At 38.6% G+C, this 26085-nt stretch overlaps 1 protein-coding gene across 11 annotated transcripts in view; it reads right to left on the bottom strand.

Moving 5' to 3' along the window:
• The window catches only part of LOC306877172 (diacylglycerol kinase zeta-like), a gene marked incomplete at its 5' end in the record, with an annotated part of 144304 nt that overhangs the window by 3515 nt on the left and 114704 nt on the right, over nt 1–26085 (bottom strand). For 8 of the 11 annotated variants that reach the window (XM_079428746.1, XM_079428745.1, XM_079428741.1 and 5 more), the window contains 12 exons: nt 1313–1412; nt 1636–1672; nt 2073–2193; nt 3345–3394; nt 5695–5729; nt 11291–11347; nt 13345–13446; nt 16623–16819; nt 16931–16971; nt 20032–20101; nt 22619–22698; nt 25401–25504. In XM_079428746.1, the coding sequence (XP_079284872.1) occupies nt 1313–1412; nt 1636–1672; nt 2073–2193; nt 3345–3394; nt 5695–5729; nt 11291–11347; nt 13345–13446; nt 16623–16819; nt 16931–16971; nt 20032–20101; nt 22619–22698; nt 25401–25504 (994 nt within the window). The remainder of the gene's footprint in view (nt 1–1312; nt 1413–1635; nt 1673–2072; nt 2194–3344; nt 3395–5694; nt 5730–11290; nt 11348–13344; nt 13447–16622; nt 16820–16930; nt 16972–20031; nt 20102–22618; nt 22699–25400; nt 25505–26085) is intronic. The other 3 variants (XM_079428748.1, XM_079428744.1, XM_079428742.1) reach the window with 1 other exon arrangement.

Here is a 26085-nt window from a genome sequence, read left to right as displayed (position 1 = left end):
GACTTTACACATTTCATCTGCCTCAACAGCACATGAGTTCCTGATAATTACACAGATAGAACTGAAAGCTGTCAGACAGACTGGAGTCCATCGGCACCCAGGAGACTCAATCAGTGCAGTCTCACACATTTATCAGATGGGAGCTGGAAAAGGTCCGTTATACTGCTGAGAGCTTTAAAGGAGACCGTTACACTGAGGCCCAGTGGTGCAAAGGAACAAAACTACAGGAAAAAAGAGAGTGCGTAAGCGATAGAAAGTACTGCTGAGAGTTCTAACAACAAATGAGATTTCTGTGCTTTGTGGAAAATCATTCCCTCACAGATCTCTTCAAATAAGTAGTTTTTAAATTGATGTTTCTTCTGAAAAGGAGAGAAGCAGTAATTAGAGTCTAGTGTGTCTACAGCTGTGTGTAATTTTGCGGTACACCAAATCAGAAGTGCTGCAGGAGATCTTGAGTCTCTTGGCTGGATCTGTGGAGGTGAGCGGGGGAGAGGGTGGGCTGCTGGGGGGAAGAATGGTTCCTTGTTTCATGCGGAGGTCTTAGTCAGCACTGACTAACAGAGCAGTTGAGTACAGAGACGTTCAGCGATGGAGACCAGCTGGAGGCTGCAGCCAAAATGAGAGAGATCCAAAAGCCACAAACGTCTACAGAGAACCGGCTTGGAATGAATCTGTATTCAGAACTTACCCAAATTATTCCTTCCTAAATTCTCATATCCAGTACAAACAGGGAATATACTCTGACAGGATGTGTACTGATGACATTATTGAATGCTATGATATTATTTCTCATTGTGTTTTTGTCAGGTACAACACCAGACCTGGTCATGAGACGTTTCTGTGCGTGCAAGTGGACCGCAATGAACATTAAAGGAATTTCATCATCATTTCCTCACCCTCATGTTGTTCCAAACCCATAAGACTTTGGTTAACTTTTGAAACACAAACTAAGATATTTCTTATGAAACCTGAGAGTTTTCTGTTACTTCACTGAAAGGCCAAGTAACCAAAAGTTAGGAGATCCAAAAAGGTACTAATGACTTTCTAAAACAAATGCATATATATCAAGCCATTTAATGCAAGTCTTGCAAATATATATGATCGCTTTATGTGCTTATTTATATTTAAACAATCTGAAAAATAATCTATTTAATTTGTGTTTCGAAGATTAACCTTTAACAAAGTCTTATGGGTTTGGAAAGACATGAGATTGATTAAATGAGTACACAGTTTTCATTTTTGGGTGAACTATTCCCTTTATTCCAGCATCAAACATGAATATAAAGTGTATTTCTCTACATATCTATCTCACCTGTAAGTCTGTCTTCATGAGAGATGCTCCCGCCTCCACTAGGTAATGACAGATTGTCCTCTGACACAACGAGGCTGCTTTGTGCAATACCGTTTCTCCACTGAATAAGAAAGAAAAAGAGACAGCGAGGAAGCAAGAGATAAAGAGAGAGGAAAGAAGGCAGAAAAAGGAGGCTATTAAAAAGCCTGCTAAAAATGAAACAAGATAATTCATAAAAAAACATGGCCTTCCTGACTACAGTATAATAAAATAGAACTTGAACTTTTATTGTCAACAAATAAAAATAACAAATGGCATCAGTGTACATTCAGTATGACACTCACTTTTCTCTCTCTGTTACATCCAGGATATCGGTGGGTGCTGTGGAAAAAGAGAGAGAGAGGGGGGGAATCAAACCTTGCAACCACACTAAAGCATGTGCCCTGAGGTGATGGTGTGTTGCTTAATGAAGAGCTGTAAAAAGCTTGCGTGGGAGAGAAAGATGACCTGCTTTACACAGCACCCCCCACACACGCTACAGATAACACAAAACAGCGACTGAAAGCAAACAACACCAGTCAGAAGTTGGGACACACCACAATGTGTTTCTTATGATCAAATAGAGATCTGCTGATCTAAAGGATTGGAAACGTAAAATTTGTTCTGCAGCTTTAAAATTGATTGTTAAACACACAGGCATAAAAATCGCACAAATAACGCCATTTTGTCTATGCCAGCGATTTTTAAAAGCTGTAACAGAGGTGTTACGAGATCATTTTACCATTATCAATGATGTATCTGACGATCTCCTTGCTTCCCACTTCCACAGCATAGTGCAGCAGGGTGCGGCCCACAGGGTCCTGCACACACAGGTCAGCCCCCTTCTTATGCAGCTCCTTCAACTGCAAAGAAAAAGCTGCTAGTCATACAAACAAACACTGAGATAAACACATCCCAATCAATAGAAAACCAAAGAGAGCATCATTATGGGAAGCCACATGGTACCCTGATCTCTGAGTCTTATTAAATATTGGCAAGTGCCAAAAAAGTACTGGTTTCCACACAGTTATTCAAACAGAATCGAGTGATGGGCTCAGATGTGCTTAAGGAGAAAAGCACAAAGTTGGCTGGAGGCTGATAGCAAACATGCCAGTAACCGTCTCAATGGGTTCAAAGGACCCTTCCATGCGATAAAGCCCAAAATCTGTCAGAAACTTGCCAGGACTTATTTATACACCAGAGAGAGTTTGGGCATAAAAACTCCACCAGTTTTCAGTCTCACTTGGAGGAGATTCCTAATGATGAATGCCCCAAGAGGAAAGAGAGGACACCATCTACACACCACACAGTGCACTCTCTGCACTCCACAATTGGGTAATTACAGACACACCTGAGCATCTGTTTGTGTGTGAGTCTGAATGTAGCTCTGCATATTTCATGCGAGTTTAAATGTCAGAGTTGACTGTTTATGGATCTATGATCCAGCTGTTAGGGCAGTGAGATGCTTATTTAAAGGAAAATTATTGGGGCAGGTAAAGGATGCTGTGTACTGTACATCGCTGCCCACTGCAACATGTCAAACACCCTCATTAATATCTGAAATGTCCCCTCTTCTCCTCTCTGTACCGAGGCATAATGAGTGGGAACAGGTTTTGGGCTGGGTGTGAGAGATTATCATTCTAGAGAAAGCCTGTTTGGTCACCATAGAAACCAAGAACAAGTGAAAGGTCAAGAGAATATGCAGGATCATTTATCTGGTTCCGCCTCCGCTCTGCAAGATACTTGACATTTAATGGTGAGGTCAGTCCTGCGTTAGAGACAACAGAATATCCTTTAGGCCGAGTGAACATTTAACTAAAAGCACACGGATCGCTCTCTTGCATATTAAATCAGTCAAAACACAACATCCAAGCTACCTACTCAAATGTATGTGCTTGCAAAGCATTAAAAAAACCCTCCGCCAAAAGTCAACACCGAAATCTGAGAAACCAAGAAGGTGAAAAGGCAAGATTGTTGTATTTATGCGCTTAATGTATTCAAATGATGCTCTTACCTTCTGATGGTCCTTCTTCTTCACACATTCAATTAGATTGTCTGCTGACACTGTTAAAGAAGAGGACTCTATTAATGAAGATTCAAGGGTATTTTTTCTTTTTTATATAGTTCTTGAACTTATTTTGACTTAAATAATTACAAAGCAAATACTGTTTACTAAGATTAAATGTGACTGGATGTGTGGAAAAGTATGTCATCAGCATCAAAACAGATTTAATGGATACTGAAACATTCTCTTTTGCTGTTTTCATAGCTGAACTGTAGGAGGCCATTTTAATTGATCTTGAACTTATTTTGATATGATTACTTAAGTGCAATTAAAGCAAAGACTGAGTGTACCAAGATAACAGGTGATCAGAACAGTATGCCATTAGCATAAAAAAATGTTTAATTGAGGCTGAAGTATAATTTTGCTGTTTTTGGTAACTAAACTGGATGAAGCCATTTTAATTGATCCTGATCTTATTTTAATAATTTTACTTGCGTGCAATTAAAGCTACACTATGCAACTTTTGACACTCTAGTTGTTGAAGCATAATTGTTTCTTGCAGAGGAACATTGTTGTGGTGATTGAGTTGTGTTTCCACAATTATGCGCAGATGAATGAATACATAAGCACAATATGCAAATGTAACTAACAACATTTAAAAACTCCATGACTCCAAAAAAAAAAAATTTAATTAAGAGAAAGTCAGTAGCTTTTATGGCACAGTTGCTTTAACTCTTTTAAAACAATCATTTAAAAAAAAAAAAAAAAAAAGTTACAAAAGTTTGGCATTAGATATTGATTGCTATTTATATAAGAATAAGTTAACATGGAAACAAATACAACTTTGCTAGTAATATTCAAATGGAGGAACGTAGTAACTGGTTTAGAGATTTTTTATAAGCCTATTAAATTACATTTTATGCAGACTAAACATTTTTGAAAAGCCAAGCAATTGTTGAAGTTTTATTATGGGCATTGTCGAGTAGTAACCTGACCTTCATTCCTTTATTTACAAATATGACATGAACGCACAGAAAAATGATGGAGGCATGCAGTTAAATCTGACCCAACAGATATATATATATATATAAATTATTTATAGGCTTACTGTAGTGATTCAGGATAAGGCAAAAACACTGTTTGGAAGATGGATTTATGAGAAGATGACAATAAATTTGTTATTTAAATTTCAAAATATGAATTGTGACCATATGTGTGAATCTGTATGGGATCGCAGCATAAAAACAAATGCATTATTTGTAAAAGATTTGTAAAGCTGTAATACCAGAAAATGTGCCAATACTAGTGTTGTAGTTTCCTCATGGCAATTGATGACTCCATTATTACTTAGAGGTATTATTATTCAGAAACTGCCTGCATGCACAAATCGCTTATGCATATTTGTTCAATATTAAGTTATTCAGTTACACAAGATGATGTTCTGTTTATTTAATGCTTTGGGAGCAGACAGTTAAAAAGGGAGTAAAAATACGATTTTAATTATGGGTGTTAATCACATTAGCTGATGCTTGCTCTGAGGGTTCAGTCTCAATATGCTAAATCTGTGTTCAAAGCTTTGCAATGCCCTTTGTAGATTTGCCTTCCTAATCCAGCAATCTCGTGTGTTGCTTCACAAACCTCGAGAGGTAAAATATGAAAACACCCAGCTGGGATGTCGGCAAACATGCACTGTAGCGCGCACTGCGTGGCTAAATCTATGCCTGTGTCTAAAGATATGCCCGTTCCAATACAGCTCTCAAAACTCGGCCGCTTTATGGAATTGAAGAGTCTTTTTTCCTGTCTAGAGAAAGCGTGCACAGGGCCAAATCAGGTTTTCGGAAGCGCATTCCTCCTCTGCCCATGCCAGGAAGCTTTGGAGCTAGCTCTGAATTCTAATGTGGATCAATGTGAGTGATGATAACCTGCTCTGCCTCGCTGCACCTCATAGACTGTGAGACAGTCCTTTCCTCCTTGCTCTCTTCCTCCTCTACCAATGCCAAGAGAGTGGAAAACACCACAGCCTTGGCACATGCCCTCTCCTGACAGGCAGCAGCTCATTAAAAAGAAACAAGAAAGAAGACCAAGGAGCGTTTAACACTCAACTTACACGTAATGAAAGTCAGAAACGATTCACAGAGCAAGAGCTGCTCCTCCACTACATGTAGCGGTCCCAATTTGCTTCTCGCAGAGACCCGAGACGCTGTACGACTTTACAAGAAAAGACTAAAATTCAGCCCTTGTGTTTCCATTTCCATTTATTCCTTCAGAATTAGACCAAAGCTACTCTGGATAAAGTTCACTTGATGTTCATTCACTGAAGAGATGAAAGCAAAATTAGAGCACTACTTAAACTCCTTACCTGAGTTTGCATCGTTCAGGTTGCTCTTGTCAAACCTGTGGGAGAAATAAACATCTGAGTGATACACTTCAAATCAACTGACACAAATCTTTTAAAGGACTTCTTCACAGCAAGTATCTGAAACTAAAGCTCTTGATGCACACAGTGTGTGTGTGAAGCCATTAATCTAAACTTGAACCATCTCCTGATGCTTTTCTTGATGAAGCTCTTCAAATGATCCTCAAGAATGGCTACAATGCGCAAGCATGCAGATCTCAGAAATTTAATGAGCAAAAGAATAATGACTTCAAATGAGCTTCTGCATATAAGAGCAAGAGATGAACTGAGGAGGGAACCCAAACTCAATGAATGTCACTGCAATGCTATCTGAGCGACATGAGGTCTGTTTGACTTCATATTTGACACAGTGCAGAACGATCCGAGTCTTGAGCAGGGCATGTCGGTTAGAAATTTTGTTTTGACTTGGTGTGGTGCTGATGCCAAGAGTGATTCGAGGGCAGTCGGCTGGATCAGCCAGCATAATTTTTCCAGAGTGGCTGCAAGAGCTCTGATGATAACAGTCATTTCACGATTGATCAGACTCACCGATGGTATGCATTTCATATTTAATCTGATCACTCAAGTTCCACTAATGCTCACACATCAGTATTTTCATAACAGTAAAAACTATTTTCATGTAATCTTAATATTATACCGTTACAAATGTTACAGTATCTCACAGACGTGAGTACATCCCTCACATTTTTGTAAATATTTTATTATATCTTTTCATGAGACAACCCTAACCGAAGAAGAGACACTTTGCTACAGTGTAAAGTAGTGAGTGTACAGCTTGTATAACCTTGTAAATTTGCTGTCCCCTCATAATAACTCAACACACAGCCATTAATGTCTAAACCGCTGGCCACAAAAGTGAGTATACCACTAAGTGAAAATGTCCAAATTGGGCCCAATTAGCCATATTCTCTCCCCGGTGTCATGTGACTCATTAGTGTTACAAGGTCTCAGGTGTGAATGGGGAGCAGGTGTGTTAAATTTGGAGTTATCGCTCTCACTCTCATACTGGTCACTGGAAGTTCAACATGGCACCTCATGGCAAAGAACAAAAATAATTGTTGCTCTACATAAAAATGGTGTAGGCTATAAGAAAATTGCCAAGACCCTGAAACTGAGCTGCAGCATGGTGGCCAAGACCATACAGCGGTTTAACAGGACAGGTTCCACTCAGAACAGGCCTGCCATGGTCGACCAAAGAAGTTGAGTGCACGTGTTCAGCGTCATATCCAGAGGTTGTGAGGAGTACAAATACAAGTTTGTCTTGCCTACAGTCAAGAATGGTGGTGGGAGTGTCATGGTCTGGGGCTGCATGAGTGCTGCCGGCACTGGGGAACTGCAGTTCATTGAGGGAACCATGAATGCCAACGTGTACTGTGACATAATTAAGCAGAGTATGATCCCCTCCCTTCGGAGACTGGGCCGCAGGGCAGTATTCCAACATGATAACGACCCCAAACACACCTCCAAGACGACCACTGCCTTGCTAAAGAAGCTGAGGGTAAAGGTGATGGACTGGCCAAGCATGTCTCCAGACCTAAACCCTATTGAGCATCTGTGGGGCATCCTCAAACGGAAGGTAGAGGAGCGCAAGGTCTCTAACATCCACCAGCTCCGTGATGCCATCATGGAGGAGTGGAAGAAGACTCCAGTGGCAACCTGTGAAGCTCTGGTGAACTCCATGCCTAAGAGGGTTAAGGCAGTGCTGGAAAATAATGGTGGCCATACAAAATATTGACACTTTGGGCCCAATTTGGACATTTTCACTTGTACTCATTTTGTGGTCAGCGGTTTAGACATTAATGGCTTCGTGTTGAGTTATTTTGAGGGGACAGCAAATTTATACTGTTATACAAGCTGTACACTCACTACTTTACATTGTAGCAAAGTGTCATTTCTTCAGTGTTGTCATGTTATGAAAAGATATAATAAAATATTTACAAAAATGTGAGGGGTGTACTCACTTCTGTGAGATACTGTATGTTCATCAAAATAAAACTAATAAAAGTACATCAACATTCTAAACATTCTTCTCTCCACTAAGCAGCACATAACCTATTCAGTGAACAGTGTTTCTGGTTGCTACATAAAAATCAGTTTATCTGAGAAACATTACATCTAATCCACTCTGTCTGTGACAATGTACACAAACACTGTGTGAACATCACTGCGAGAAGTTTAAAGTGTCCTGTTTGATCACTCTTTTTTTCCAACTCCTCCCCCAGAAATCTCACTGATTGGTAAAGGCAGGCCCAGCCAAAGTCGAACCTGCCAAATGAAAATGATGCCATCGTCGACACTACACCTCCCCCTCTGTCTCTTCTCCTGACTGGAGCATCTTCTGTGCGCTCTCACCTAAAAGAATATTTGATCAAAGAACTCCCCCACCACACAACAAGAAGGCTGGGAAATTAAGAAACAGAGACGTGTGGTGCACAGGGCTTTGGATCCTGAACTTTGCTAAAAGCAGTGTGGCTCTGAGATAGTTTTTCACCAGAAAGCTTTCCATATAAGAATTGACTATAATGCAGATCTTTGGTATATCATAATGAAGTGCAATGCAGGGGTCAGAGGTCGAGAGAGGTCAGATCACGGTCAATTGAAAAACAATAAATGCGTTTCACTTCGAATAAGCTGTCTCAAATTGAGTGAGACAGAAAAAAAGTGAGGGAAAGGTAACGGAGTTCACGAACACTTAAGTCAAAGCCACAACACACTGTTTCCATTGTGATATGTCGACAAGTGATTGTATGTGTGTGTGTGTGAGAGAGAGTGGGGGGCCTTGCTATGGTATCTGAGTGTTTCCCATAATTAAAAGCAGTTCACAGGCTCATAAATCTGGGCTCTGACATGTCTTTCCAACACACACACACACACACTTTTTCTGTAATGTTTGCACGCCTCCTTTAGCCTTGCAACTGAGGTTCAGGCTCAAGGCAGCAAAATTTGCTCAGGTAAGTGGATTTCAGATCCCTGAAACCACAAATTGTGACGCTCAGCTATCAAAAACCATCTCTATCAATCACAATTCATCTTTTCATATAGCTCTATCATGACAAATGAGGTTCAAATACACTGAGCTCTGGTCAGCCGTGGGGAATGCTCAGAGCAGGCAATCTTTTCCTGTGTGACTGAAAGTTCACAGCAGCACTACAATTGAGAAAAACACAACTTAAGCACTTCAAACAGATTCACATCACTGATCTATACTCTTGCTGAAGTGATCAGCATCCACATTTATTTTCAGCCATATCCATTTTTGCTGAGATACAATCTCTCCCTCTTCAGATGGAAAATGGTGAACAGCTGAGTTGGGACTCACATTACAGTGCATGAGGAGAGAAGATTTGACGATATCACTCAAATCTCTATGTATTATGCGAGCTTGATGCATGTGACTGGAATCAGGGCAAATGCATCTCTCCAACCATCATGTCCTGGAGGAAAAGCTGGCAATGGTTTATTCCCCCAGCCTAAATGATCATCCAGTGTTTAAACATGTCTGAACCATTCCTTGGTATGTAACCCAGATGTCAGCTGTAATTACTGACGTTCCTCAGCCTGCTTTCGCAACACACTCACACACTAAGACACGCTAACATGCACCCTGCACTCACACACATGCTCACAGCAGCTTTAATGGGGTTATTGAGTTTTTGCTAGCTGTAATTGCTAGTAATTTAGCACATTTACAGAAAGGGTAGAAATGTGACATTGGGCCAATTATTTGATATGAGTCCAGAAACCCCTTATTAGCTCTAGAGAGAAACAGCAATCTGAATCCAGACCGGCCTGGCGTTTACTCAGCCAGATCACCAGTTCCTACCAGCTCTCACAAATACAACAGATCACATTTGCAAGCCAGTTTTATTATTGATTGTGGACTGGAATGTTCTCCACTAATCACTACTGAGATTTATGAGCAGAAGTCTTTCTTTAAACAAAAGCAGGTCTTAATGAGGGTGCTTGATGGTCCGTGCTGTGAATACAATACTATTAGAGGAAACTTCAATATACTTCAATGTAGGAAGGCTTTAAGGGTCAAAGTTCAGCTCACTGGAGACCAATCAGTCTTTGGCATCAACGGGATCTCAGCTTGATAATGAAGGCTGCGATGCACCATTAAACTGCACTCGCTGCTCTTGAGTATCTTTCCTTGTTTGCTTCTCCTCATCAATATAACCTTTATTATGCCCCTTCCAATTTACCATTGCAGACACCAGACTGCACTCAGACTGCTCAGGAAACAAGGGGCTAATCTCTCACTTGAGCTCCTGCTTCCTCCTGTTGTTATTTGCTTTGAGTGAGTGTCAATGTTCAGATGTAAATCTGCCTCAGAATGAGAGTTACTCATGGGTTCAGCTATAATTCCATTACAGAGGAAAATGCAAATCCCTCATTTATGTACGACAAAAAAAACAACAAAGCATGCATCAATTAATTACGGCTTCTATTCAAAATTAAACCAACAATAGCAGAAACCTAATCAATTTCCCTGGTAGAGAGAGAGAGAGAGCACAAGCTGCTGATTTGAGGTATTGATGAGCTGTAGTATATGAGCACTGGAAGAGATAGTGTCACATAAGAACAGATTCATGATTTATTTTCAGGCAAAAATCACAATTTAAACAATCTTTATGCTCGTCTATGTTGAAGCCATCCCTTAAAGGGACAGTTCACCAAAAAAAGGAGAATTATTTTATCACTGCTCAAAATTTTGTTTTTTATGTTGAACAGTCATACAGGATTGGAGCAACAAGAGAATGGGTAATGACCGCAGGATTTTAATTTTTGAGTGAACTATCCCTTTAAGAACGCATTTTTGCTTTCAAAAAAACGTGAGATGCCACACAATAGTATCCAACTGCAGAGCTGCAGCGCTGATTAATGAAAGAAAGGCAAGGTCTTGAGATGTACGAACGGTGAGATAATTTTGCAATTGTCAAAGATTTAGCAGCTATTTACATAGAAAAACAAAAAGCAGTGAAGCGAACACAAAAATGCATTTTGTGTGAACCAGCCCTTAGTCTTCAAGCAAACAGCAGTTAGAAAATACAATGACAGACATCACACTGGAGAATGCCAGACAAGACAAAACATGAACAAACAAGACTAGGAGTGACTACACTGGCCAGAACAGGGTATATTACTTCTCTGATTGTACTTTGATTTGCAGAACTTTTGGCAGTTTGTGTGTAGTTTTGTGTGTTCATCTCTTCTACCCTCTAATGTTGTGTCAACAGAGACAGCTGGGCCTAATAAGGAACAGAACAGGCCAGTAAAAAATAATAATCAGCAGCACAAATGGTGAGGTCCTGCTGTGCTAGAACTCTTTTCCTCATTGCAGCAATGACACTCATAGTGCACATTAAGAAAAGCCACTGGCCGCTGGTAACTATCCCCACTGGGATTAAAAGAGTAGAGCCGCTCTTTGAACACTTTCAACACTAACATCTATAGCAGCTCTGAGAAGATGCAACTGAAAGGGTACAGAGAGGGGAGGAATACAGAAACATCACAAATCTGTAAAGCTTTGTCTCACCTGCTGGTAGGTTTGAAATCTGCTGCTGTTGTATTTGAGCGATGAACACCCCCCACCCTTCAAAACAACAATAGAAAAAAAAAAAAAAAAAAAAAATAGAGTAAATAAAGGAATGAGAAGGCAAAAATGATAAAGACATGACCATAAACAATAATCGTTTGACATAACAGTGACACAGTACAAATGAGATTTGCATTTCCCAAAGGAAATACAGATACTTGTATGGCAGTAAAAAAAATAGTGTAAAAGTTTTAGGTACACTTAAGTTTTAGGCTTTGGTTCAGTCTAAATAAAATGCTGTATTAGAGCTGCTCTGTCACTGTCATGACATTGAACCTCGTTTACTGTTGGCTGCACACAGCTCATACATATTCACGATATGCAAGCTATATGCAAAAGAAAAGGGCAAATCAAAAATTCAGCATGTAGTGGAATGTAAAAGGAAAAAATACCAAATCAATTCAGTAATACAAAGTGGTGATTTCACTGTTGTTGCATTAAACAGTATTTTAAAGTATGAGCTGTATCAATCTTCCTTTAATAATAAAAAAAAAAAAAAACAGTATGAAAAAGTATAAAAAGTGTTAAGCACTCTGGGCTGAGAAAAATGAACCCTATAACCAAAATGTTATGCAGTATACGGCATGGAAAATAAAGCAAACACACACACACACACACAAAAGAAAATAAAAAAGGGCAATAAAATTAAAAGGACTGTGGATTGAGTTGGTGTGGCATTTTAAAGAGTTTTAATACATTAGGTATGTGATGTGATGGGTGGTTCTATTATCTCTGGTCTGGCCAGATATTCCTCCCTCAGGCAGGGTTGTGGCCTGGACCCCATTGGAGCATATCAATTCATGGCCAGCACAAATGTTATATAATGTACCACAGGCAGACATTGAAGTTTCTTTTACTGAGATATCACTGACCCTAGGAGAAACTTAATAGGACCCAAAGAGCCCATCATTTAGGAACACAAAGGAGTGTGTGAGTCCAGGACCGCTCTCTGTGCTTTATAGAGCTGATTTTACACAAGAGGGAGATTAGTGATTGTGGTTTCTGACTAGAAAGCAGTCAGGCAGTGATATCCCTTATGTCTTCTGTGCAGTAAAACCTAACAGTTCATGGCCAGCAGCTTTTTGTATTTTCTATCTCTTGGCCTGTTTCCAGTGGTCGGTTCTATTCTCTGTATGCCATTATGAGAGGTCTGGGATCCTAGAGGGCATGTGAGGAAAACTTTCCTTATCTTCTCCTGGTCACAAGTGCAGATACACACATCATCGCAAGAAGCAGGAGCTTAATGTCTTTCTGTCCTGCCAGATATATTTTCTAAACAATATAAAAAAATAAGCAGGAACAGAGACTTCTAAGCAAATATAATAAATGAAATATTCCAGCATTTTCTTCAATGCACTGTAAGCATCATGACATTTACACATATAGAGGGGAATCAATGCAATACTTTACAATTAAAAGGGAACTTCATCATTTTATTTTCTACTTTTATTCAGAATGCAGATTAAAATATATGCTTATTCATTGTTATTAAATAAAAATAATGAAAAAATTAAATAAAAATCTAGCATTTGAGCTAAAACAAAACACTCAAAATATTAAAATGAATGCAGTAAAACGGTACTTGGTACTGACTCTGACTGGACGAGCTACAATTGAAACAGTTATAAAACTGATATACACTAATTAGTTGTGTTGTTGCCCATCAAGTGTATTTCTTACAGCCCAGCTCTACACATAAAACATCCCAAAAAGAGATATGCATAAGGAGTTTTTTTGCTACAGCAAAGATTAGCTAGTAAGGATTCTCTCACAGAACTACTCAACATTCACAGATCAGCATCTCTCATACCAGCACAGAACTCAATATTCTGCTTAGGGCCATACAGACATAGATCAGAAAGAATATATATATATATATATATATATATATATATATATATATATATATATATATATTTTGTATGGCAGCAGGCTTGATACACATGGCTGGATGTGCTCTGGAGGATCATAAACGTTCTCTGTGTAACTCTTACCTGCTGAGAGCTGGTTTGGCTGATCTGAGCGAGTCACTGTGTGCAAGAGCTTCTGCCACAGAACTGTCACTGGAAACACGCTTCCTTTGGAGCTCTGCAACCCTGAAGAAACAACGAGAGAGACACACACAGAGACATTATCAAGAGGAATATTTGGAACTGAAACAGCAGGCCAGTCATTATATCTGCAGCCAACAAAAAACAAACGCTGTGATGTACCACAGTCCAGCTGCTAACAAATCATAATGTTGTGTGCACTTGTTCTTTAATGTTGGAATTCTTTGTGATATAAAAAAGGAACATACAAAGACCGACAATTACAGTCTGGTTAATAAAAAACACTTCTAACAGATGAGGAATACAGTTTAGATGTATACAGTTTCTGTTTATAGTATATAATAATAGTGTGTGAGAGAAAGGGAATGGAACAGATGAAGGTGGAGACAGAGAAAGATAGAGACACTATCCTTTGATCTCCACTAGTGCATGTATCACCCTGTAGCAGTCTGATCTCATTTGGTGGAAAAGCATAACCGGTGGAAAAACATTACGAAGACAAGAGAGAGCGAAAGAGAGAGAGAGAGAGAAAGCCAACATTTCTAGAGACTCAAAAGACAATGCTTCCTGTCACTTTGTTCACCCACAGCTCACCCTGGCAAACTCAGCACTTAACACCACAAAGAGAACACCACAAAGGCTAATTACATCTTTTTATTAATTTAATATTCCTTTCATGAGCGATTCTGTGTGATTCTGAATTGAACAAAAGCATGAGAGATCGTTATTTCATGCCCAAGGGAGTTAAGCGATGTCATAATGCCTGCCAAACGTGTCAGCAGCTGTACGCCTGTGTGACTGATTGAGTCTGTGCGACTAACAACAAATCAGGAGCAGAAAAGTTGCCAAAAAATCTCATCCAAAACAAAAAGTACCACTGATTAAATACATAATACATTAAATAAAAATATTAATAAATACAATTAAATACATTAAATAAATGAAAAAGATTAAATGCACGAATGCAATGCGAAATAACCAAATTAAAAAAAGTCAAAAATGGAAGGAGAAAATAATGAGCAGAGGAAAAAGGAGAGATGTCAATTACAAGAAGGTGAGCCAAAGTTCTCTGAAACTCTGAAAGACTCTTGCTGTTTCGCAAACATGTCATTAGGACTGCAGAAACTATATTTAAGTATCAACAAGGAAGAAAACATCCTGCCCATTGCAACAAAAAGCAAAGCGAATGGCCATATAATGATATCTGAAATCTTTTATGCTGCTGTTTTTACAAGAAAAAGAACCCAGACGTATATACTGTTCGCATAAAAAAATCCTTACACAACCAGAAACCAAACAGAATGCTGACATTTATGCTTGTGGTGTATCTAACAAAACAGAGTTCAATAAACAACACACAATTATCGAAGTAAACAAGACTAATTAAAGAAAACTTCAGCTTTGATGTGGAAAACCCGAGTGAACACAAGAGAAAAAAAAAGGTAGTATTTGAATCATTAAAGGCTGACAAATGACACATTTACAGTGAAAGTACAACGTGAGAGAAAGACATTCTGAAGATAAACGATATATCAGAACATCTCAAGCACCCACAGGCCCTAAAGACAAAGGCTGAGTGTTATCTCACAATCACAGCACACATGACAGCAGCAGTGCTCTGAGGGACCGCTCAATGTTTTCCATTGGGAGCTCCTAACGGATGGGTTATACAATCGTGACATAATCAGGAGAGCTATGCCCAGTGCAGCGGCTTGTCTGTGTTTCAACCAGACACATTACACTGCTTCACACAGCTGGGAGGACAATGATAATGACACAAGCATCACAGAGCTAACTATTCAATCATTCCGATCAATCAGTTCCCTATTAGCCTCTTCCTGAACAACATGAGCTTAATATATGAACGGTGGTTTTAATATATGTAAAAGCTGAATTTTCACAGCCACTACTCCAGTCTTCAGTGTCACATGATCCTTCAGAAATTATTCTAATATTTTCAGTGTCATATTGTTGTGGAAACTGATTTTGGAATTTTATTTATTTATTTTTGAATTTTAAAGAATAGAACGTTTTTTTTTTATCTTTGAGCAATTAAATTTAAAAGTATTTTTTTTCTTTCAAAAAATAAAAATCTTACTGACCCCACACTTTTGAACAGTAGAGTATGTGGTGTTTTGGATGCTGGACCCCATCATGGGATCCTAACATGCAGGTGTCCTCACTAGGCTTCTTAACTAGCTTAACCAGTAAGTTTTCCATGGTCAATCAGCTTAACCAGAATGACCATGCTGGCTAACAACCTTTGCCAGCACAAAATAAACAATAACTGGTATTAACCAGCCTGATCCAACATTAGAAATTCACGCTGCTCTTTTCAGCAAAGAATTCATTTAAGGTTAAATAACATAATAATAGAAAATAAACAAATACACACTGCTGATAGACCTTTTACATTTAGAATAATAGAAAGGATGTGTGATGATGAAGTTTATGTGAAATATTTTGACAATTTAAACTGATTTCATTCAATAAATTTAATAATTAAACCTGAAACATTCACAAAGACAGAAAAAAGCTAATTTACTGTCTGTATTCTCTTTCTCTGTCTTGAGTTCTATTACCCCTCCAAACACAAACACACACACACACACACACACAGGAGATTAGCAGGGGCTGCGGTGCTGTATGACTTTTTCAGGCAGCTATAAATAGAGGATCGGATCAAGCTCTGTGCTGCAGGAAACGCCGCTTTATTCACTCTGAACCACAATTATCCTGCTACACACTATATCACACTGACATTCTCCTTTGCACATGCAAACATGCACAGACATTCGTGTATGAACCTGCCTACACACAAGTGTACGTTTATGTAAAATCCATCTCAAAAGTAACAACTACAAGGCACCCTAGGTGGATGTTAAACACCGTTATCAGTGTATTAGAATTAGTGTTGTTAACGTAACATTCATATAAAGCAGCTGAGCAGTTAGAACCACACTGCCACCAGGCGGCACAATGCTCTTCTGCTCCCTGTTGACTGATATTACAGAGCAGAAGCTGCTGTCAGCTAACAGCCATCTGAGTTATTAGCTGCCACTGATAATGAAAATGTCTCCTTTATGAAAGTTTGCATAAAGTTTGCATAAAAACTCATTCATCAAAACATTGTTATATTGTCAAGAAAGGTAAAGATTAGCTGGCAGTGTGGCGCTGGTTACATTTAAACGGTTCCCTTTATGTTTCCCCGTGTATCTCACCTGGGTCCGGGTGAGTTTGGTGGAGAAGAGGAGGATGATGGGAAGGCAAATTTACGTGGATCAGAAGGGGCATCACTAGAGGAGTCCACCAGGTCTGGCATGCCTGGCGATGTGCTGACCGTCTCTGTGACAATCAGCTCTGGGTCCAAAATGAACAGCTCATCCTGAGAAATTTCAGTCACGTAGTTAAGATGCTCCTGAGGGATGACACAGACACCAGACATATGTGAATGGTTTGTTTGTGGATACTCAAAATTGCTCAATTGTAGTTTGAATTACTCTAAAGAGGTATTGTACAGAGGACTCACTTGAGCTCGATCAATCCTGTAGAATCGATCAGCTGTTGTAGCTGCAAACACAGAACATAAAAAAACAAGACAAATCAGGCTTGTGATTAGGCACCAGACATTCAAGAGCAAGTTCAAGCAGAAGAGATGACAGAATATCTCTCTTGTTCTAATGTTCAGGTCTCCAATTACACAACAGTATTGTTTCAACATATACACTCTATAAAACTAAATCTATATTATTTTTTTCAACTCAAACACTTGATCGAGACTATTGGGTAAGGAAGCTGGGTTGATTTGACCCAATTTGGGTTAACTATTGCTCATAATCAGAAACCCAACAGTGCTCCAGATGTGAAAGAGATCATGCATGTCACGCAAGTTCCAACATTTCTCTGAGTGCCAATGCCACATCTATCCATGTTTGCAGTAAAACGCGTGGATTGGAAAACAGAAGAAAACTAATCAAAGCAGCATAATCAACATTTACTCAACAATCATCAATTAACATTTAAAAAGGAATATTTAACTGCATAAGATGTGTAACTTTTCTGTACCTTTTCTCACTCTGTACACATTGTTTTCACTTTTGCTTACATTTTTGTCTATTTCTGTATTCTTGCAATAATAATTTACCTATTGATAATTACTATAACCTGTGTTGTTACTCTAGTCATTCTCTCCCAACTCATCTTGGGAGTATAGTCATTTTTAATCAATTGTTGGGGTTAAGGTTATCAAACCTTTATCAAAGGTATCAAATATTTATCTAAACCAGCTGGGTCAAAACAACCCAGCCTTGAGTTGCCAAAATGACCCAAACATGTTTGTTTTTAATGAGCGGGAAAAGAGAGATTGCTGTGGATCTCACACCTCATCGAAGCAAATTACTCCCAAAGAGAATGCACGTGCTGAAAATGCACACAAAAACTCCCGCGAGCTTGTCCTCATACCTGTACATAACACATTTCCAGCAAAAGTAATGAATGCACGTGATTCCTCACACTCTGGTGACATCTTCTGTGGGGCAGGAACGATCTGTGATGATCCAGGAAAACTGTGCAACACTGGCCTCGGATCAGACTTTGCTCCTGCTTGCACTGGTAATTACTTGACAGCAACTTCATAACACTGAGCTGAGATCAGAAGAGCTGCCACAATGTCTCTGAAAAGTTCTGACTCATCCTGCAGTTCTCTGCTCTGTTAATAAAGCCCTCGGAAGCTTTTTAGTCTTAAAATGAGGAGATGAATTTTCCTCTGGGCCAGTGGGAAGAGAGGAAGGAGAGACAGGAATGAAAGGATGAAAAAAGGGTGGAAAGATGCAAGTATTGAACAGGGGAATGTGATGTACTTTTTCACTGGTTTGATGTGTAGCAATTTAGGATCTATGTGAATGTGACTGTCACAGAGGATTTGTATATAATGATGACTGACTCCCCACATCTTGAGATGCTGTCAAAGGAAAGCCTTATGGCCCTTTCAACACAACTCGTGTCAGTGCTTCGATGCATCAACAAAAGTGACACCTGTATGCAAAATCCTATTTATTTTTATTTATCACTTCTCATAGAATACATAATGTGCATAATTATGTCTTTGCTCCTTGAAAGTTCAGTGCATTAGAGAATGTTTACATATGAGGAATGTCATCTAAAAGCCTTGACTCCTTGAAACACAAATGACTTTCCCCCTTATTAATCTTTTTAAATTAGTTGCCATTATATGAGACTGTTTAAGTATGCATTGATACTTCTAGGTTGTGAACACATCGTTGCATCCTTTTCCAGACTTATGTAGTCCGATTCTCCACTTTTCATTGAGCTGATGTTAATCCACATCTTCACAGTTCACACTGATCAAAAAGACGATTACTGCAAAAATTGGAAAGCTGTGCACAAAGGTATTCTTAGTGCCAATAATGGGCTTGTAGGATAGAGTGTACAAACAAACAATAAAGCACTGTTTAAATAAATACTTGAATTTGAATTTATTTAAAAAATGTATTGAATATATTTTTTAAAATATATTAACGTATATACTGCACTGTATTTTATGTATAATAATTTTTATTCTTAACTGTTTTAATTCATTTTAAATATATATTTTTAAACATTTAATTTTTAAATTCCTTGTTTTTATTGTTTGTGATTATTTTTTAATGATTATTTTAATTCCTTTCATGTAAAGCACTTTGAATTACCATGGTGTATGAAATGTGCTATATAAACAAACTTTGCCTTGCCTAACTGTGATGGCAAAGCTCAATTTTCAGCAGCCAGTCGTCATGTCCATATGATCTTTCAGAAATCTAAATCTAACTCTGATATGCTGATTTGTTGGTCAAGAAACATTTCTAATTGTAATAAATGTAGAAAACGGCTGTGCTGCTTAATATTTTTGTGGAATATGTTTATGTGGAATATATTTGTGGGTTCTTTCATTAATAGAAAGTTCAAAAGAACAGCATTTATTTTCAAATTATTTTAAACATTATAAATGTCTTCATAATGCACAGATTAATGTATCCTTTCTGAATAAAAGTATAAACTTCCTCATAACAAACAATTAATACAAATTTATTTAAAAATCTTACTAACTCCAAAAATGTGAATGAAAAAACAAAAACAAAAACAAATGCATGCCTGGGTGGTGCCTTATATTTTCCGAGCTCCTGCTGATCTGCAGGTGTGATCTGGTGAAACACGCATATCCACAGAGTTCATCGTTCCAGACATGCAGCTCATACGACACAAACAGCTCCTCCCTCTTTCCCTGTGGCTGTAATTCTCTCCTGCTGACAGTAATCATCTTGGCACTCCTTATTAGCACTGAAATGCCAGAGTAGATTCTGTTCTTTAGTATGGAGACTCATAACTCTTTCTCTTTTCCTAGCTTTGATTCTGGCACTGATAAGAGAATATTTTGTGGGTCTGACTCACAGTTTTGAATCTCTGACCTTTACTCTTTGCCATTTTATTCACTGCAAACACCAACAGCTTTGTGCACTGATAAAAACAACTCCAGCCCACATCTTTGAGGGCCACCATGGAACACTTGCTGTTCAGTACCCCAGATCTAACTCTGAATTCTAACATCCAAACTACTGTGAAAAGAATACTCACAGTCGAGAAAGCACCATTTTGGCGACAGCCTCTGAGAAGACAAAGCCTTTAATTTGGTCCCGTCACCTTCCTGTAAATGAAAGGAGAAGAAAATATAGGGTAGGAGATGGGAAGAGAAGAAAGGTTGATAGAATTCCGATTAGTGTCAGTTTTTGCCATTTGAAGCAAATGATCAGTATATGAACATTGCTTAAGTTTACTATTTTCATCACACACACACAGACCTGTCATTATTTTCTGTCACATCAATTCTTTCCCTAAAGCAGCAAACTGCCAATTGAAGATCTACATAAGTCATGCAACAGAGTCAAATACACAGTACAAAGACTACACTCACAGCACACAATAAACAACACCTGCATGCACCATCACTATAAAGAGAAAGCTGCCATTCGCTACAGAGGCAAAACGTGATCCAAGGCATCCATCCAAACAAAGCACACGGGAGCACTTAGGACCCAGGGGAAATATTCAGGGAAGGAATTTCTGAACGAGTGGCTTTAACTTCGCAAGCGCTTACTGTAATTTGTGCTTATTTGAAGTTTCACCCATAACATCGGTCAAGAGGGTATGCTGTACTAACGAGGGTTCGCTTCACGTCTGCAAACAGACTAGTGTCTAGGAGGCGCTAGAGTGCTCTAATCTCACAGAGAAAGATGTGGGAGAGATTTACGATGAATTTCAGAATACTCTGCTTTAGGGATCATGTTAAGATCTATGTGAAAACAAACTCTTTTGCTTATTTTATCTCTCTAGGGGTTTATGCACTCTCACGGTAAACATGTCTGCCTCCGAGCATACTTTTAGAGTACACAAATGTGCTGCAGAATTTTATCTAGGTTGGGTTTGTGGAGGCATGTCTATCAAAATCTGATTGTACAAACAGCACTCTCTTTGGTTTTCTCGATTCATTGTCCAGGCTGTATTTCCAGTCTTGTTCCTGAAAGTGCTCCAGGTGTGCCTGTCTCACTTCTCGCAGGTGTATCACCCACCTGGAGCACCAGCCGCTGCAGAGATGGGTGACATGACACAAAGTCCTGCAGGAGACCCCATTACATTAGATACACACACACAAAGCCCATCAGATCAGCCCATCAGTTCAGATACATACAGATTGCAGCAGATGGACAACAGTGTTTCTTGGAGAAGACCCCACAGCATGTGAATGAATGTGGGCATGTAAATTTGAGACTACTCTTCTTTTTGAAGAACTTTTTAATTCTGCCTCAGACACTCGTGCAACCTTACTGCCAAGGGTGTTTCATTATGACCTGCTGCACAGTGTGTGAGTGTGTGTGAACCATTAAACCATCATTTATATATACCTCTTAACGAAGGCTCTTACTGGTTTGTTTTTCAGCTGATTGTGAAGTTATATTTGTATAACCACTGTAACTTGACGGGAATGTATGAACTTAAACAAGGCCAGAATAAGACAATCTATACCAGGGGTTCTCAACAACTGGTGGTAGTGGGAAAAAACAATGGTAAATGCATATAGTAATGTTCAGCATAATCACAACAGTAAATTATTAGAATAACTTTTAGAAAAGGAGAAAACACTGCATTATTTTTAGTTGCTGACGTCAAAGACTGTGTGTCTGATTAAACTACAGTATTTCATTTGTCACTTCAAAGAAACCGGCTACATGAAGCGGATGCTGGCAAGGATTCAAAATACATTATTACATAAGGCTGAATATGGGTTCATTTGCAAAAGGACAAATTTTTTTTGCGCACATCCCAATTTGTTTCGTCAGTGAATTGTTGCCTAGAAAGCATGGCATCGCAAGAATTCAAAAAACAATTTTCTTATTTAATTTGAATAATTATACATATTGTTGGACTAACCAAATATTTTAATGGTTGATTTTTGGGCAACGTTTTACAATAAGGTTCAGTTTGTTAACATTGGTTAATGTTGTTGGTATCATATACAAACAATAAACAATATAAAAAGTAAAATCATTTATACAAATAGATTCATGATAATTAGTTAACATTAACCTAGAACATGGATCAATAAACAATATATGTACTATAATTTAAAGGGATGATTAACCCAAAATTAAAATTCTGCCATCATTTATCAACTTGTATGACTTTATTTCCTCTGTGGAATACATAAGATAATGGGGGTTTTTTTCGTCCATAAAATGGCAGTCAATGTTCACCAAAACTACTTGCTTGCTAACTTTTTTCAAAACATCTTTTATGTTCCACAGAGGAAAGCAATACAGGTTTCCAACAACATGACGGTGAATAAAAGATTTTCATAATACCTATTTCATTAGCGGTTGTTCATAAGGGTGTTGGAGATCTTTGCTACTGTATAATAAACTATTTTGATATTGTGTTGTGTTGCTACTAGATGTACAATCCGGGTCCTAAAGCACAATTCAGTTGAGAACCACTGCTCTGTACTGTAGTGCAGTAGAACTTCTCCCCCTCATTATATTCTGACTCTGACTGACTGTTCCCATCATTAATCAAACTCTAACACCTCTCTGCTCCTCTCTTTTCCTATCCTCTTCATTTATCACTTTTACCCCACTCCATCTGTTAACCCCACCCTCTCATTTTTTACCTCCTGTAGTCTCTCGATGTGAGCTCGGCAGGTTTCCAAATCACTGTCTCCCGGGACAACGATGAGACCCAGTGGAATTGCTGCAAAAAGAGACAAAAAGAGAAGTTAAAACGAGGGATGAGGAGAAGAAACAGAATATTTCTATCACCCTCACAGTAACAGTCTGCTGTGTGTTGTGAAAAACTTGGCCCACATTCTTTCCTCTCAGGAGATACTGATCAGCAGTGGGAGAAAGAGTAAAAATAAAAGAAAGAAAGAAAGAAAGAAAGAAAGAAAGAAAGAAAGAAAGAAAGAAAGAAAGAAAGAAAGAAAAAGAAAGACGCTATTTTCAATCATGTAACATATAAGCTAATTCATCTCTGTCTTTGGGAATACATCTGCAAGCAGAAGAGTTGATGATAATGATTTATGGCAGTTGTATGCAACACACACTGGCTCAGACCCAATCAAACTCATTCAAACTAATCAACAGATTCCTCATGAAACAAGGTCAGACAGTAATATGTCATGATGGGGAGGATGTGGCAATTTGATCTGCACTAGAGTCTAAACTATTGCAGGCATTTTGGAGACAGATGGCTGTAGGCCTGCTCTTACATGTGCTGTCAGTGAGAGAATAAGATGAAATATGATGTTTCCGCAGTGGTTGCTGAGGGTACATGTGTCCTCTCATGCATATGGATATTCTCAAGTCCAAGTCACTTTAGAGGAAAAGCGTAAAAAGCATAGATCCCATACTGAGATCCTAACTGCAGTGTGATACACTCAAGCACCCTGAGCGTTGTGAAGATACTGTAGTGTACATTTGAAAGCTGGAGGAGCAGTAGTCATGCCCTACCCTGAGAGGAGTCTCACACGCTTCAGAAAGGCAGGGTAATATTTCTAAATTAAATGAGCATTCTCAAGAGGATGGCAAGTTTCTCTGACAAAGTGGGAAGTGAGAGAATGAGACACAGAGAAAGTGACAGGGGAAGCAGGAAGAAACGAGCAGAGAGATGGGAGAAATCTCTTCCATTGAGGAATGTTGGGTTGCTTAGCAACATCTGAACAGTCGTTCCCAAATTCAATTCAGGTTTGTTCTGCGCTCTCTCTCTTTCTGTTCAGTTGGAGGTACTGTCAAGGCTCTTCTGAAGAGTGAAGAGGGACTGACAGCAGTGAGCAGATGAGACACAGGTATGTGTGGTATATTTTCGTATCACAAAATAGAGAGTACAGAACAGCTGTATGAACAGCAAAGAGCTAATCACTTTCTCGCAGTTGACATGCACTTTAAAAGTTTAATTTCAGTCAAACTAAAGTAGTAATTTGTCTTTTTATGATGTTAAATGAACATCATGGCAGTCTGACTAACTGGCCTAGATAATGTGATTGTAGCTCAGCTTCGTGCAGCATGTATACAAGTTAATCACACCACATTTTCATTCTCAGCATAGTGCGCTTCTGAAAAACAGAGGTAACGTGTGATGAGTATTTAATACTTCAATTATCTGATTACGCATTGTGTCATGTATACTTAGAACTTCACATGTACTGTATATGCACTTACTATTGCTTGCTCACACACACACACGCACACACACACACACACACACACACATTCTTGCACACTAGCAGAATAAAACAAATCTTTTATAATTTATTGAAAAGCTGAAAATTGATTTTTGGGAACAGTTGCTGCTATAATCGCCAAAACCAGAAATGTTTAACGTTAAAATCTCTGATGGATCGGCATAAACTGCTCTGTGCCAAAACACAATAGGAGCATAAAGCTCCATCTGAATGTATTCTCAAAGATCCACTTCATTCCATCCATACACACCATAATCACTCACTGTAGAGATAGGACGACACCTAGTGCTGAGAAATACAACTGCAGCTTGAATCATGTACTCTTATAAAACAAAATATTTCTGTCCACTTTTGAGTGAGCTAATATGCGGCCATAACCACCATAGACATCTGCTTGTTAAGTCGTGACAGAAATATGGTTTCTGGGTTTCTGAGTCCAAGTCTCCACTCCGTTTCAAGTGAGAAGAATACCATCTCAACAGACGTTTATGAGCACTGCTTATTTAAAGCACAGATTTAAGCTAAGCTTTTAAAAACATATTTTTAACGTTTGCTTTTGAGATGTGATAGAGCACTTGGAAACCTGCAAACCGGCATGTGAGACATCAGACTTAACAAGTGGACTGAGGAGGACCAGTTTCCCTCCTTCCCCCACACACAGCTCAGTTTTTGTTGGGATGACAAAAAGTTACCATTTATAAATTCATTTGAACATAATTCTGTGAAAATAGGAAAGTCCGCATCATAACAATAACAACATAGAAGAATAATATAGTTGGAATGTCTTACAGACTGTTTTCTGTCCAGCAGATAAACAAAAACATTGACAGCCAATCAGAATCCTATAAAGATTTTAAAGAGCCTGCGCATTTAAAGCGGCAGAAGACATTACTTCACTTTGTGCTTATAATAAACAGAACGGTATCGTTCAATGGTGTGAATGCTAATATCTTTATCGTAATAGCTATCTTTACAGTTATCATTCTTGGTGTGAACAGGCCAAACTATTTCTTTGAAGTTCTTATTACTTTTTCTTTATTTTCTTAAATCCCTTTTAATAATTTAATTCCTTTAATTAGAAAGAACATAACACAACCCTTCCCCCTCCAGCATTCAGGACATGGTTATGGCTTTGAACTAACCCTCTTATCACATCACACCAGTGGTCGCAAGTGTAATTTTCTGGACTGTAATGTGTGTGTTTTATACTTACAAGCTTCTTTGAGTTTCTCCTTATCATAGTGCAGAGCTTCATAATCATGCATGCTGATACGGCTCACTCTGATCCGTAATCTTTCTGGAAATGGCTGCTGACTGCTGGATGAAAAAAAATTAATAGAATAAAAAAAAAAACATGCAAACACAAAGGCACAGCACAAAATGAAGCTTTTGATAACAGCTGGTTGTAACAGTGAGCATTCCGTCTTGGCTAGGTACAGTGTCGCCACGCTAATTAAATCTGTCTCTACTTCCGACATTTAGCTTTTTAAACAAGGTTTAATTATGGGCCTATCTGCTGTCGATACAATTCATTCACCTTGAATCAGCCAAGAGTGAAGTTAACAAAACCTCAGAGAGAGAGAGCGATTATCTAATTTAAGCAGGACTAAGCAAGCTTGTCTGTCCTTAGCAGCCATTTATGAGGATAATATATTCACTTCAAGTGTCAAGGAAAAGAAATGAGACTGCGACAGTGAATAAATCACATTAAATTTTCACACTTTCAGTAACAGCTCAATAGAGAGGAGACATCAATCCAGCAGTTTAACTTTCTGCCTACTCAGACCATTTTTTAAACATCAGCTCATACCAAATAAATGTATGTGTGTGTCAACACACATTTTGGTGCTGCGCCCTTTTAAAGAGCAGTCATGCTCTTTAAATCTCAATCAGAAATT

Source organism: Barbus barbus (assembly GCF_936440315.1).
Source record: "Barbus barbus genome assembly, chromosome: 2".
Taxonomy (NCBI): domain Eukaryota; kingdom Metazoa; phylum Chordata; class Actinopteri; order Cypriniformes; family Cyprinidae; genus Barbus; species Barbus barbus.
This window is presented reverse-complemented; position numbering and strand designations above follow the sequence as displayed.